Genomic DNA, 16,193 nt, shown 5'->3' on the forward strand with positions numbered 1-16,193 from the left:
ATTCTAGAAGACCCTGTTATTTAATTGATTCTCCACAGATCATGAGTGACTAGAATAGTGTGTTGAATTTCATAAGATGAAATTTAATAGAGGCACATGTAAAGTTATATATGTGGACTTTAAAAATCAGCTTTACAAAACACAGGATGGGGGAAGCCATTGGTATGAAAAAGAGCTAAGGGTGTTAGTGGATGGCAAGCTTCATGTGAACCTCAGTGAAAAATGCTCATGCATGCCTCAAATGTTGTCCAGGATGAGACAGGCAGACTCCTCTTGTGAGTTCAGATCCAGCCTCCAACATTTACCAGCTGTATGGGCCTAGTCAAATCAGTTAACCCTGTTTTGCCTCAGTTTCCTTATCTGTAAAGTGAGATGGAGAAGATAAATGGCAAGTCATTCCAGTATCTTTACCAATAAATCCCCAAATGGGGTCACAAAAAGTTGGACAAAACTGAAAAAGTCTGAGCAAAACCAAAAACGTTAAAACACTGTGTAAAGGCTAGCTGTTATTATGGAAAGATCCTAGAGGTCATCCAGGCTAATCTCTTCATTTTACAGATGAAGAAGCTGAAGTGAAGTGCCTTGCATAGCATTACTCTGAACAAAAGCCCATCAGCTGGATTCTGTAGGTATCCCGAGCTTACCAATGAGGAGGCTGAGAGCCAGAAAGATTAATATTGCCTAACAGCTCATTTAACTTGCCCAACCTGGTGATTCTGACAAATGGGAAGAGCCAAATCCTGCTGTCAATGCTATTTTCACTTTGTCATACTTGCCATGAGGTTTCTCTGCTCAGAATTCTTCTGTGGGACCCATCCCCTTTGTCATTAGGTCCCAGTTCCTTACTATGAATGCCAACAAACTGTGACATCCTTCCTTCCTACCTAACAGCCCTCCCTACTTCCATCCCACCAGCTTTCCCCAACTATGACTATTGAACTTTCTACTTTTGAATCTGAAAGGCAGCTCAGCATCACCTGAGCTTGGGTGAGAGTTTGGCCCAGATCTCCTTGGAACCAGGACATACTTGGCCTGACCCTGCACATAACTTCAGACTCCACTTTTGCCTGGGTGAGAAGGCAGCCCAGGAAGCCTGCACCTTACCGCTCTCCTTCATTTCCACTTCCCAGTATAATTTGAACATGTTTCACTAGGTCTTGCCAATAAGTGGGTAACCCACCTTTCATCTTGCTATGCAGGCTGAAAATAAGGTGGGAATTGCTTTCTAGAGGAAGACAGGAGGAGGGGGAAGAGGGGAGGAAAAGGCTGGAGGTGGGAGTCTGAAGATGCAGGTTGTTGTCTACAAAATGGTAATGCCCTAGGATTTTATGTGTTCCAGTTTTTCTTAGGATCATAGATACAGAACTCAAACTGACCTCAGGAACCATCTATAAAACCAGTCCACCCCACTGGTTTTATAAAGGAGGAAACTGAGGTCCTGGAAATGTAAGTGACTTAAAGTCATAGATTTAGAGATAAAAGGAACATTAGAGGTTATGGAGTCATAGAATTATAGATTTATTGAGGGAGAGAGGGAAGGAAGGAAGGAAGGAAGGAAGAGAGAGAGAAAGAGAGAGAGAGAGAGAGAGAGAGAGAGAGAGAGAGAGAGAGAGAGAGAGAGAGAGAGAGAGAGAGAGAATGAATGATGAGAATGATGGTACCCAACTAGGGGCATGGTTGGAAAGTCCTGAGAATCAGGATCAGTCAGGAGAAGAATGAAGATTGTACATCCTGAGACCATCCACAAAATGGAGGTCCCAGTAGGAACTCACCAGTTAAAGAAAACTGGTTTGGGTTAGCTGAGAGATCCTCCAGAGTAAGAAGGCCACTTGGATATTTGGATGTTCTAGAGTAAAGAGGTCCCAGGTGCTAAGAAAAGTTCCAGGTTGAAACTAGCTGTGAGACCAAGGGCTATTTCTGTAATCTCTCTGCACCTCAGCTTCCTTATTTATTAATGTTAATAAGGGGGCAGTTGGGTGGTTCAGTGGATTTAGAGCAAGACCTAGAGACAGGAGGTCCTAGGTTCAAATCTGGCCTCAGACAATTCCTAGCTGTGTGATCCTGGGCAAGTCACTTAACCCCCATTGCCTAGCCCTTACCATTCTTCTGCTCAGATGAGGTAAACTGAGGCAAACAAAGTTAAGTGATTTGTCCAGGATCACACAGATAGCAAGTGTGTTTGAGACCATATTTGAACTCTGGTCTTCATGATTCCAGGTTCATGTACTATCCACAGTACCTCCCAGCTGCCAGTTTTGTTTTTAAAACCTTACCTTCTGCCTTAGAATCAATTGGATCATATATTTTGAACTAGAAGGGATAGAATTTAGAGCAACTACAATCTTAAGTGGAATTCAAACCTAATATGTTCTTACTTCAGAAGGGTCTTGTGAAGGTTGGATGAGAAGTCAGAGGTAAAGCATTGACAAAGCATATATACCATAAATGAATACAATTATTTTCATGTTGGAGTGACTTTAATAGTGGTAGTAAGGAGGAGCCTGGATAGGCAACATGGCATAGCAAAGAGTTCTAGATTTGGAATCAGAGGATCTGGATTCAAATCCAGCTCTGCCACTTACTACCTGCGTGACGTTGAACAAATCCCTTATCCTCTCTAGTCCTCAGTCTTCTCCTCTATGAAATGAAGAAGCTGAACTAGATGACCTCTAAGATGTCCTCCTGCTCTTAATCTATGTTCTTTTGTTAAACCTCTTATTTTACAAAAGAAGAAACCAAGAATCAGAGAGAAGTAAATTGCTTAAGGTCATGGAGCAAATTAGGCACTAAATTCAGTGCTCTTTCCACTATCTGTTTTAAAAGGATTTCCTCCTTTTAAGAGGCCTTTAAATTGTCAACTTCCTTGCACTTAAGAGAGAATTTGGATTTGATTTATGGGCAACTGCTTAAGAACACATTTTTTGAGTGCCCATCAATTAGGGAATGGTTGAACAAACTGTCACATATGACTTGTAATGGAATATTATTGTGTTGTAAGGAATCACAATTATGAGGAATTCAGGTACACCTAGGAAAATTTATATGAACCAAGTCAGAACAAAGCAAATTGAACTAAAAGTAAAATATAATTAAACTTTTTTGGTCTGGACTTGTGATTTCATTGGTATCAGAAATTTCTACTGAGGAAGCTCCTCCATCAATATAGGTCATTATCTTCTCTATAGTCTATAATGTGTATTATGGAAAATGGCAGCCCTGGAATTCTGGGTGAGGCTTGACCCTGTATCCTGCAGGAATTCCATCCTGCCATTTCCCATAATACAAATCTTAAAAAATTTTACTTAACAAATATTTATTTTCTCTCCCTTCAACTTCTCTTCTTTGTCCTTTGCTATAACATTGGAAAATAAAGAAAAACAAAACCCTTGTAACAAATATGCATAGTCAAACAAAACAGTTTCCCACCCTGATCATGCTCAATTCTGCATCTTGAGTCTATCATCTCCCTGTCAAGAGAAGGATGAGATGCTTAATCAGCAGTCTTCTGAAATTAGGATCAGGAATTGTATTGAGCACAATTCTTATATCTTCCTGAGTACAATTTATAGTCTTAGTTGTATGAAGCAATGAGAGAATAAATGATTCAACTGAGGTCATAGAATCAAGATTCCCAGAGGTAGGACTTAAACCCAGGTCTTCCTGATGCAAAGTTGGCTCTCTATTTGCTATATCATAATTCCTTTTAATAACTACAGTGATGTAAATTGAAGGGGGTGGGGATCACAAAAAGGAAACTGAGCTCTGGGAAATGAAAAAATAATAATGGTCCTAAAGAACAAACAATGAGCTGTATCTCCCTTCCTCCTGACTTTGGTGAGGTAGGGGAATTACTAAGGCATACTTGCTCATGTTCTATAATTTGTCAGAAATAATCAGATTAGGACCTTTTGCTTAATTATTTTTTCTTTGTTTAAACAAAGAGTTCAATTTGGAGAGGAAGGAGGTCAAGAATTTTTCAGTATAATTCCATTAGGTCTCACAGCAGAGTATAGATTTTGCCAGCCAGTAGGCAATCCTTCCTGCTCCCTCCTCCCTGTTGGAAAAAAGATGGAGCTAAATCCTTCACAGTCTTCCCTATCTCCTCCTTGGTGGTAGTTTGGTGTAACCTCTTATTCAGCAATTGCTTCCTCTTTTCTAACCTACTTATCTCTGGAGATTTAATCAGACACAACTTGTTACAATAATTAGCTTACTTTTTATCTTGGGAAAAATATTATGGTTCTTGGGTCCATACGTTCCCCTCCTCTAGTGTTTCATTGAAATTTTATCAAATGAAAAGTTAATAATGTGATCACAATAGCTCAGTGCCCCCAGTTAGGAAAATTCCTAAAATTGAGACAAGTTTCACTCTTTGTCCTGATTTAATTTTTTTTTATATCTCTCACTAACTATTAGCCTTTCTATATTAGAGACAGGAACAAGATACAGGAAATGTTTACATAAAAGAAGTGAATAGAGTATATTACATAGTCACAGGATAATACATTGGGTATTTCTCATTGACCTTTGGAAATGTTAAATTTCTCTGAGTCTGTTTCTATCTGTAAAATATGAGGGTTTAGACTAGAGTCTAAAAGGGCTTTTAAAGCCCTTCCAGGCTCTACATTTCCATTCCTGAGTAATTGATTCCAGGCTCAATCCAACTAATATTTATTAAGCACCTACTACATGCCAAGCACTGCAGTTAGAGCTGGACCTTGGAGAAGGACCTGTAACTTCATTGTTTCTTGGCTGTCTCAGAGAGACATGATGTAGCTGTGTATCCACTGGTCATACTCCAACCAACTCACCATCTCTGTTTCCGCAGTTTGACATGCAAAGGATAACGCTGGAAGAGCTGAAGCATATCCTGTACCATGCATTCCGGGATCACCTAACAATGAAGGACATTGAAAACATTATTATCAATGAGGAAGAGAGCTTGAATGAGAACTCAGGAAACTGCCAGACAGAGTTTGAAGGAGGTAGGTCCCTTTGCCTGACCCACTGTAAACCTACTCTTATGCCTTCCAGAATTTAGATGGGCAGATAAGCATCTGCTGCCCTGACCTTGGTATATGAAGAACGCATCTGGTCTCCCCTCTGGAAAGTTTTTGCTATATTTTCAAAGCAAAAAAAAAACTGAAGTTACTTAGAATGTCTGCCTCTTGGAGGTATGGAACTCTGCCTTGTTCCAGCATTTTCAATTCCCCATTTATTAAGCATAGCTCATGTGCAAGGAGGCACTGGGGTTATAAAGATACACACCAAAGAGTCCCTGCCCTCATGGAGTTTAAATTCCACCAGTAGGAACAAGGGAGAGATCCAGGTGAGGTGTTCTAGGAATAATCAGTCAATCAACAAGTATTTAGTGAATGTCCACTTTGTGCCAGGAATTGTTCTGGGCAATGGCAATAAAAAGGCAAAAATGACTTCAGGGATTAGAAGGATTTCCAGAGCTGGTACCCAAGAGAAACTTTGAAAAAAAGATAAGGATTGAGAGGAAGAAAGGAGGAAGGAGATAGCAAGCATGGAAGATAGACCTTTGGAGTGTATAAAGGCAGGCAAGCATTTAGTAACTGCCTTACTGCCTGACTGCTTCATGTAATGTTGAGTTCATGGAGCCCTTAGCTGAAACTCAAGCATGTAAATTCAATTCAAAAAACATTTAAGCACCTACTATGTGGCAGGCACTTTTCTAAGAACTGAAAATACAAAGAGGCAAAAGAGAGTCCCTGCCCTCTAGGTGCTAACAAACTATCAATCAGTCAAACAAATAATTGGGCAATCAAGAAAACATTTATCAAGCACCTACTAGGTGCCAAGAAATATATTAAAAGCTAGGCTAAAAAGACAAAGGTGACAAAGTTCCTGCTTTCAGAGAAGTTACATTTTTATCATCTTTTATTCTCTGTACTCAGCACACTGTCCTGCTACAAAATAATCAAGTAGTAGACATTTATAGATAGTCTTCTATGTGCTAGACATTGTGCCATGACTTGAGGAAGTAATGAAGAGGAGAAATGTGAAATGATGCTAGAAAGGTGGGTTGAGGCAAATCATGGAAGTCCTTCCTTAAATATCAAGCAGTGAAGATTGTATTTTTGTCACTGATGCAATAGGAAGCTGCTGAAATTTTTTGAGTAGAAGGAGGTGTGATGTGGTCAGTCCTGTCCTTCAGAAGATTGTTTTAGTGATGGGCAGCTAGGTTGATCTGCAGATAAAGGACAAGACCTAGGGATGGGAGATCCTGGGTTCAAATTTGACCTCAGACACATCCTAACTGTGTGATTCTGGACAAGTCACTTAACCCTAATTGCCAACCATTTATAGCTCTTCTTCTGTGGACCCAGTACTTTGCCTCAATTCTAAGTCAGAAGATGAGGGTGTTTTTTTTTTAAAAATAGAATTAAAAAAAGGAAGAAGATTATTTTGGTGGTTGTGTTGGAGAGGAGAGAAGTTAGATGTAAGGAGACCAGGTAGGAGGCTGCTATAATAGAATAGGTGAAAACTGATGAGGACCTGACCTAAGGTGGTGGCTGTATAAGTGATGAAGAAAGACAAATGGAAGTGGAGATAGAATCATCAACACCTAGTTACTGATATTGGAGGCAGGATGATGGAGAGAGAAAAGACATGGGTTTATTAGGTGGTAGACTTAGGCAAAGTGCTACCTATGGCCAAAACTAGGGACTTTGGAGGAGAGACAGCCTTGTGAAAAAGATGAAGCCTGTTCTTTTGGACAGTTGAGATGCTGGGAGTAAATCAAGGGAATGATGCTATCAAGACTTCTTCTCCCTGGGGGAAGCTGGGTAGCTCAGTGGATTGAGAGCCAGACCTAGAGAAGGGAAGTTCTAGGTTCAGATCTGGCCTCAGACACTTCCTAGCTGGGTGACCCTGGGCAAGTCACTTAACCCCCATTGCCTACCCTTACCACTCTTCTGCCTTGGAACCAATGCATACTATTGATTCCAAGACAGAAGGTAAGGGTTTAAAAAAGAAGACTTCTGCTCCCCCTTTCTCTAGGGAATGTCCCATCTGCGCAACTCTTCTAGACTGTGCCATCTCATAGTATACATAAGGATTTGACAAGGTTTAGAAATACATGGGCTTATTTCCTCCTATCCATTTTGCCTGTAATTCCAGGACTCACCACTAGGTGAAAGATGGTACCTCCATCTGGTGGTATCCAGCCAATGGCAATAGTTTCCTGAATATAGGTAATACCAGATAATGCTTAATTTCACTGCTTCATCCAAGTCTCTTCTTATCTGGTTAAAAAATAGCTTTTTTCCTCTGAGACTTAATAAAGCACACCTACATGTGCTTGCTTTGGACTAGTTTAAAAGATCCCAGAATCACATGTGGACTTAAGAATGATTTAGGGCAAGTCTGTGCAGCTCTGTGTAACAACTTTCTTATCTGTAGAATTGAGGAAATTGAATTATACAATCTTTCCCTCTCTAAATCTATGATTTAATGATATCTTCAATTTTCCCTAGAGAATTAAATGACATAGATAAAATGTTTTGCAAATCTTTAAATGCTATATAAATATGTGATATTATCTAGGATCCTATGTATTGCCACATGCCAATTTTTCTCCACTTGTTTTTTTTTGGTTTATTTTCAATTAAGAGTTTCCTTGACAACTAAGTAAACCACTTCTTCCTACTTTGAAGTTTAGGGCTTCTATAAAAGCCATTTTCATTAAGGTTATCCTGTCCATTACCATAACAGAATACTCAAAGTTCTTCGACCTGCTTAAAGTTTGCTTCTTAAACAAATTAAATCCTCTTTGTTTGTACATTTGGAAACATTTTTGAACAAAGTCAAATTATTAAATAGAATTCTATGATGATTTCCTAATTGTTATATTACTGATGGCAAAAATACTATTGGTGGATATTTCATAGTGATGGTTTTCAGAGCTATGGCTGTTTAGTCATTTTCAGTTGTGTCCAACTCTTTATGGTCCCACTGGGATTTTCTTGGCAGAGATACTGGAGAAGTTTGCCATTTCCTTCTCCAGCTCATTTGACAGATGAAAAATTTGAAGCAAACAGGGTTAAGTGACTTGCCCAGGATCACATAGTAAGTGTCTGCGGCTGGATTCGAACTCAGGTAGATGAGTCTTCTTGACTCTAGGCCCAGTACCCCATCCACTGTACCACCTAGCTGCCCACTCAGAGTTGACCAAAGCCGAAAATAGCAATCTTTGTAAGCTGCTAGGTGTGAGAAAGTAGAGAGAGCGTTGGAAGTGTTGGAAGCAGGAGACCAAGGCTACATTTCTAGTTCTGTCATCTGCTCCCTTCATGACCTTGACTTTGGAGTAGGTAGCAGCATAATCTTTCTTGGCCTCATTTTCTTCAAAGGTAAAATGAAGAAGTTGGGCTGGATAGGTGGTCACTGAGGTTCCTTCTAGTCTAGCTCTAACTCTAAAATCTTATGATCCCTTTCCCAAGAGTCAAATTCCCACATAAGAAAAGACCCAAGCACTTTCTAGATAGATTATCTCCAAACAGAGCTACATTATTAAAAAAAAACGGACAGAACCCTTTGGGGATTCTAGCTCATATAATCAGATGCTGAAATATTCCAAAAACAAAAAAAATTGAGGTTGGCTCAATGAAAAGATCTTGGGGAAAGGGATGAGTGAATCTCCTGGGGTAATAAATTTTCTCCATGAGGAATTGTTAGTAGAGAAGCCTTTCGTCCAGAGAAACTTCACTGATTTTGATTAACTTGGGGAAATTCCAGTCTGGGCTAAAGATAAGTCTGAACTAAAAGGCTATTTAAAAAACGTATTTTAATTGTGTGCAGAGTACATGTTGTACCACAAACTGATGGTTAACAAACTGCTTCCAACTTGAGGTCCTGCCGGTCCTGCTTTAATAAATATGCTAAACGGTATTTTTAGGGGGGAAATCATATTTGTTGGCTGCAAACAAAGGCTGCCAAGCTACTTGGAAACAGTTTGTTCTCCTTAAGTAGATTAAACATGCCCCCTGCCATCTTGTCCACACAATGACTTGCTTAGCAAATAGAGAGTGACGTAGGAAAAAGAACCATGGAGGGTGAGTCAGGAATATGTAGGCTCTACTTCCAATCCTGCTTCTTTTTTAAAATCTTTAAAATTTTTTTCTAGGTTATACATGTATTATCATTCAAAACATATTTCCACATTATTCCTTTTCATAGGTGAATAATCTTATAAAACCAAAACCCCAAATCATATATCCAAATAAACAAGTGATAAATCATATGTTTTCATCTGCACTTCTGCTCCAATGGTTCTTTCTCTGGAGCTGGATAGCATTCTTTTTCATGAGTCCTGGATCATTGCATTGTTATTAGTAGCAAAGTCTATCATGTTTGATCGTTCCACAATATTTCAGTTACTGTGTATAGTGTTCTCCTGGTTCTGCTTGTTTCACTCTGCATCAATTCACATAAAAAATAGTATTCCATCACCATCATATACCACAATTTATTCAGTCATTCCCCAATTGAGAGACATTCCTTTAGTTTTCAATTCTTTGCCATCACAAAGAGAGAAGCTATAAATATTGTTGTACAGAGAGGTCCTTTCCCATTAAAAAAAATCTCTTTGGGATTCCAATCCTGCCTCTTATTAACTATGTGGCTTTGGGTTTTGTCTCTTCCTCTCTGGGCCTGAGTTTCTTCTGTACATTGAAAGGGCTCGTGAACCAAATGGTTTCTAAGATCCCTTCCAGATCACCATAAATTATAAATTAATGTTATTTCAGTGAACGAATGTTGCACTATCAATGACTGGTAGCCAGAAGTTAACTTTCATTACACGGATCCCTGTAAAATCCAAGGGATAATATACTTAATGTTATCATTTAAAGGATGACCTGCATACCTTAGTTATTTGCAACTCCATAAAGATATCGGGGAGGCAGCTAGGTGGCACAGTGGATAGAGCAAAGGACTGGAGTCAGGAAGATCTGAATTCAAGTTCAGTTTACTGGTTGTATGATTCTGGGCAAGTCATATAACTCTGTTTGCCTCAATTTCCTCATCTGTCAAATGAGCTAGAAAAGGAAATGGCAAACTACTCCAGTATCTTTGCCAAGAAAACCCCAAATGGGGTCATGAAGAGTCAGATATGACTGAAAATAGCTGAACAACAAAGATAACCAGGGTATGTGGCCAATTGTTCCACTTGATTCCTCCCTATTATTGTACCCCCAAGAACCTTTAAGGTCTTTTGGGAGGCAGCCTTATTTATGCTTTCAGTTTGTTTTTTTAGTTCAATGTTATTTTCTTTTCCCCAATTACAGGTACATTTTTCTAACATCCATTTTCTAACATTTTGAGTTCCAAATTGTTCCTCCTTTCTTCCCCTGAGATGGTAAACAATTTAATCCAGGTTGTACATGTGTGGGATCATGAAAACATATTTTCATATTCATCCTATGGAAGAAGACTCATATCAAAGGAAAAATCATGAAGAAAATAAAATGAACAATGGTATGCTTGACTTTGTATTGAGATTCCTACAGTTCTCTCTCCTGAGGTGGAGAGCATTTTTCATCTTGAGTCCTTTGGAATTGTTCTGGACCATCATTAAACATCTATTAAGCACCTGCTCAGAAAAAAGATAGGAGAGGTGGTGTAGTTGATAGAACATGAACCCAGAGTCAGGAAGACCTGAGTTCAAATCTAGCCTCTGATACTAGATGGATGACCTTCAACAAGTCACTTAACCTCTGTTTCCCCATCTATAAAATGGGGTTAATAATAATAGCACCTGTTATTCACAGAAGTCTTCTGAGGCTCAAGTGAGATCATATTTGTAAAGCACTTAGCACAGTGTCTGAGACATAGCAGGATGCCTTCAGTGTTTAAAACACATTTGATTCTACTTAACCGTTATATACATATGCACACCCAGATACCATAGAACCCTCTCTTGTGACAAAGACCCAGAAATAAGAAGAATCAATTGTCACAGATACTGGGTCTGAGGATGTATACCACATTTTATATCTGTGGGCCTCCACCTCTTTACTAGGAGGAAAGAAGTATAATTCATCATTAGTCTTATAGGACCAAGTTTGATCATTAGAGTTAATCAGAGTTTGACCACTTTTGTAGACTCAGAAAGCTGGACTTGCAAATGACTTTAGACCTAACTAATCCAAAGCCCGAATTCTGCAGATGAGGAAATCGAGGCCTGCAGGCAGTATGACTTTCCTCCCCTACTATTACCATCTCTGTTGTTATGTCAGTCTTGGGACTGATAAAAAGGGAAAAATGGCAGTGGGAAGGATGATGTTCATCATTTCCAGCTTCACTGTTATGCGCTATATGGTGAGCCAGGGTGTTGTTGAACTTTACTTGGATATTGTTGGTCAAGGATTTTGGTTGGCTGACAGCCTGGCTGAGGTCTGAATCAAGGTTTGACCCTGCTGAATGACTGGTATCTTTGCTGATCTTCTAGCTGATTATAATCAGGAAACAGAGATTGATGGAACACAGTTGTATCAGTCTGATAGCTAAAGCTGGTTGCTGAGTAAAGAGAGTATTGCCTAAACCCTATCCACTCTCACCCAAAAATCTCCAACTGAGACCAAGATGGGTTCAGATCTGTTCCTTTTATACCCAAGCCTAAGTGCCTTGGCTCATGCCAGGCTCATGCCAAGCTCAGTCCATTCTGCATTCTAAGCAGGTAACTGTCCATCATCCTTGACTCAACATGGCTGCCATATATTTTCTTACACTGAGAATCTAGTTATATAGAAATACTAGCCTTTTATTGTTTAGGAATTTCAGTTGGTCTGACTTTTTCTGACCCTGCTTAGAGTTTTCTTGACAGAGATACTGGAGTGGTTTGCCATTTCCTTCCCCAGCTCATTTGAAAGATGAGGAAACTGAGACAGAATAAAGTGACTTGTCCAGGATCACACAGCTAGTAAGTGTATGAGGTCAGATTTGAACTCAGGAAGATGAGTCTTCCTGACTCCAGACCTAGCATCCTATCTGTTCTGCCAAACACTAGTACCACTATTATTATTAATTCTCAGATCCTATAATCCCGTGACTCTCACATTCACTCTCAGCTTTCATTATTCTTCCTTTGGGGGTTTGGGGGCTTCATTAGGCAGATTGTCCATCTCATATCTGTATAAGGTGACAAGTGTAGAAATTCTGTTCAGGTCATAAAAGAAATCTTAGGGTTTCCATGCATTCAAAAAGTCTTTTGGAGACATAGGCAACCAGCAAGCATTTATTAACTGGCCACTATGTGCCTGGCACTGTCCTAGGTGCTGAGGATTCCAAGGGAAAGATGACATATTCTTGCCCTCAAAGAGTTTATGTTATGTTGGGGGACAACAGGTATATGAATAAATAAATACAAAATATATGCATAATAAATATAAAATTCAGAGGTTTCCTGGAACACTGAAGAGACATTACCTAGCAATCAGGAAGAATGGGTTTTGAGGGAAGCTTCTGATACATACTGGCTGCTTTGTGACTCTGAAGAAATTATTTAACCTCTTAGGGGCATAAGAAACTCTTGAAGACCGTAAGTCACAGCGCAAGTAGTGAACTGCATAAGTAAAGGGAGTTTCCTCACTCATTCAGTTGTTTTTTAGGCATGTCTGACTCTTTGGGACCCTATTTGGTTGTTTGGGGGTTTTTTTTGGCAAAGATACTGGAGTGGTTTGCCATTTCCTTCTCTGGCTCATTTTATAGATGAGGAAACTGAAGCAAATAAGGTGAAGTGACTTGATTAGGGTCATATAGCTAGTAAGTATCTGAGGTAGTATTTGAACTTAGGACGATGAGTCTGATTGACTCTGGGTCTGAGTCTATCCACTGTAACACCTCACTGTCTCACTAGAGCTCCCTATATCAATGAAATCCTAAATAAGCTACAAAATAAAGCAAGCTCCAGCAGGAGGAGACTTGATTCCTCTGGGAGAATAGCAGGAATTTACTTGTTTTCCTGACAAACCTCTTTCTTAAATAGTGTTCTGAGGTGTGGAATACTGAATATATGATCAGAGCTGGTCAGTGTGTTGGCTAGTTTTGACAACTGGCTTCCCTTCTTTTTCTTTAAGAATTTTATCTTATAAACAAAACTGTATAAATGAATTATAATTATATTAGTATTACAAGCTTATACTTATTATAAACTTATAATATATTATAAACCTTATTATTATAAATTTGTAAATGAAATAACCAAGCATTTTATCTTATGATCTCCTTTGATCCTCCTGACTCTGGGCAGTCAGTGCTGTTATTATCCCCATTTTACAGCTGAGAAAATTGAGGCAGGCAGAATTAAGTGTTTTGCCCAGGGTCACACAATTAGTATCTGAGATCAGATTTTTAAACTCTGCTCTTTCTGACTCATCCACCTGCATTTTAAAATCTTTGTTACAAGGATAGACAGCTAGATGAGAGAAGTAGATACTGAGAAATCAATATGATATAAAAAACAAAGATATCAACAAAAATGGGATAATTTTAAAAATCATAATAAATAGTAGCTTGCTGTGATGTGATGTGATCTTCCCAGTGACAGGGCTTGCTTCTCTTCTGCATGTCTTTAGCTGGCTCAAAGAAACTTCTTTTGAGAATTATGTTAGCAGAGGCAGCTAGATGACACACTGGATAAAGTACTAGATCTAGACTTGGGAGGACCTGCTTTAAATCTAACTTCAGACATTGCCTGGTCATGTGACCTTGGGCAAGTCACTTAACTCCAATTGCCTAGCTCTTTTTATTCTTCAGTCTTAAAATCAAAACCTAGAATCAATTCCAAGATAAAAGGTGAGGATTAAAAAAAAAAGAAAAGAATTATCCTAGTATCCTCTAAGATAGCCTAGTAGGATACCCTCCTGGATTCTTAAATTCAGGGTCCTACAGAATAAAATGTTGTCACATTTAGTGGATCATAATAACAACAAAATAAGGCCAGTTATATCATTGTTCCAAAAATTTAGGAACAGCTTTTTTAAATGACTGATATAAATAATAATTACTACCATATACAAAAACTTTAAAGTTTTTTTTAAACAAATATTTAATTTTGTCTTCAACAGCAACTTTGGCAGGTAGATGCTGTCATTAAGCTATCTTTTACAGAGTAGTAAATGGAAACATGTTATATGCTTTGCCTTGGGTCTCAAAGCTAGTGTCTGAAGAAGAAAAGATTTGAACTCAGGTCTTCTTGACTCCAACAACAGCTCTCTTTGTGCTGTACCAGCTAGCTTCTATTATGAGTCTAGCCCTTCTGACTTAGTATGTTGTCTTTAAGAGTTGCTGTGGCTGGAATAAAATCTTCAGTAGTCAGTCTGAGGGAGGGAGGGAGGAAAGGAAAGGAAAAAGGAAAGGAAAGGAAAAAGGAAAGGAAAAAGGAAAGGAAAAGGGAAAGGAAAGGAAAAAGGAAAGGAAAGGAAAAAGGAAAGGAAAAAGGAAGGGAAGGGAAGGGAAGGGAAGGGAAGGGAAGGGAAGGGAAGGGAAGGGAAGGGAAGGGAAGGGAAGAAAGGAAGAAAGAAAGAAGCCAGGCTTCTGGAACAGACTTCTGGGAGGATACTGACCAAAGTTAGAGGAGATGGAGAGTCTATAATCCATAGCATTGAAAGAAGTTTCCGTATTTATGAGAGCACAGATACATTGGAGCACTGGTTGGCTATTTGGGGGAAGCCTGGTATGACAGATGGCGCACAGAACTTAGAATCAAGAAGACCTGGGTTTGAATCCTATCTCAGGTACCTATGACCTGGGTGACTCCAGGAAAGTGATTCAAAGGCTCTGTGCCTCAATTTCCTCATCTGTAAAATGAGAAAGTTAGACTTATAGCCTCTCAGGTCCCTTCCACCTCCAAATGTATGACCCTATAAGCTCATGATCATTGTGTGTACACACATATGTATTGTATTCTTATTTTTCAATGGGAGATAGATAAAAGCATGTCTATGAAGCTGGAAGATCCACATTTGAACCTTTTCTCTGTCCTTCCTGTGCTGTCTGTGTCTGACTCCCTGTGTCCTTGGACTCTTCATTCCCATTCCCACATTGTTTCCTCATCTATAAAACAGAAATAATAATACCCGTGGTCATGCCCTCCCAGGATTGTTATGAAGGTCAGAGGAAATAATGTATGTAAAACACTTCAAATTCTGTAAATGCCAGACATTCACATTATTAATGTTGTTATATTGGGTCAGGCCAGTGATTTCATTGGTTCAGGGAAACCCCTGGTGAGGTACTCCTTCCACCTTTGGAGATCTGGGCCCCTTGTCTGCAGCCTTAGAGGATTACCTGGGGCACTAAGAGATGAAGGAACTCACAGGTCATGGGATGGACTGGGTTAGAAAAGCTTTTTCTTAATCATTTACTAGGTGTCAAGTACAAAGCTGAGAATATGAAAAGAAAAGCCAGACACTCCTCTCTCAAAGAGTTCACATTCAAATTAGGGAAGACAGTACCTACAGATGAGGTCAGCTGCAGAGAACTAGAAAGGCCCACCTGGAAGGGTCCTTGGGATTCAGCATCAGGGCAAGGCCCTGGAATGTTAGGATTTAGCCAGAGGAGAGAGAGCAAGAGCAAAAGGAATCAGAGAACTAAAGCTCAGAGACCGCCTAATCCAATTCTCTCATGTTACAGAGGAGAAACTGAGGCAAAGAGAAGTTAAAGAATTTGTCTACGATCTGAGCTAGGATTTGAACTCAGATCCTCAGGCTCTAAATTGAGCCCCTTTTCCACTTCACCATATTATATCAGAGATGGCTTCAAACTCAGGTCTTCCTGACTCTGAGGCTGGCTTACTATCCACCATGTCCTACTGCCTCTCATTTATTATTGTTAATACCAGAGAGTTTATCATTTTGAGGCAATTCATTCACTCAGGTTATAAGTAGTTGGCTATTTGTATTGTATTGATGATAATATCTCACCTATGTAAGGGAGGACTGAGTACCAAATGAGAACAGGATGGACCAGTGAGCAGATGAATGCCCCATGAGTTTTAATAACAATGCATGACTCTTTCTAGCTTTCTTTTCTTTTTCTCCTTTTGAGAATGGATTGCTTTCTCACCCAAGCTGAAAATGCATTGATCTCTCATAAGCTTAGTCCCACGACTGATCATCATGGGAGCTTTGATGTGTTCTGTTTCTAACCTGGGCTAGTTCCCCCCCCCC

The 16,193-nt window shown here is 39.4% G+C and overlaps 1 protein-coding gene across 1 annotated transcript in view; it reads left to right on the plus strand.

Moving 5' to 3' along the window:
• CALN1 (calneuron 1) overlaps positions 1–16,193 on the plus strand; it is a 521,529-nt gene that overhangs the window by 491,117 nt on the left and 14,219 nt on the right. Inside the window, exon 6 of the mRNA XM_044673040.1 lies at positions 4,829–4,985. Coding sequence (XP_044528975.1) covers positions 4,829–4,985 — 157 coding nt within the window. The remainder of the gene's footprint in view (positions 1–4,828; positions 4,986–16,193) is intronic.

This window comes from Gracilinanus agilis, chromosome 4 (genome assembly GCF_016433145.1).
Source record: "Gracilinanus agilis isolate LMUSP501 chromosome 4, AgileGrace, whole genome shotgun sequence".
NCBI classification, from domain to species: Eukaryota; Metazoa; Chordata; class Mammalia; order Didelphimorphia; family Didelphidae; genus Gracilinanus; species Gracilinanus agilis.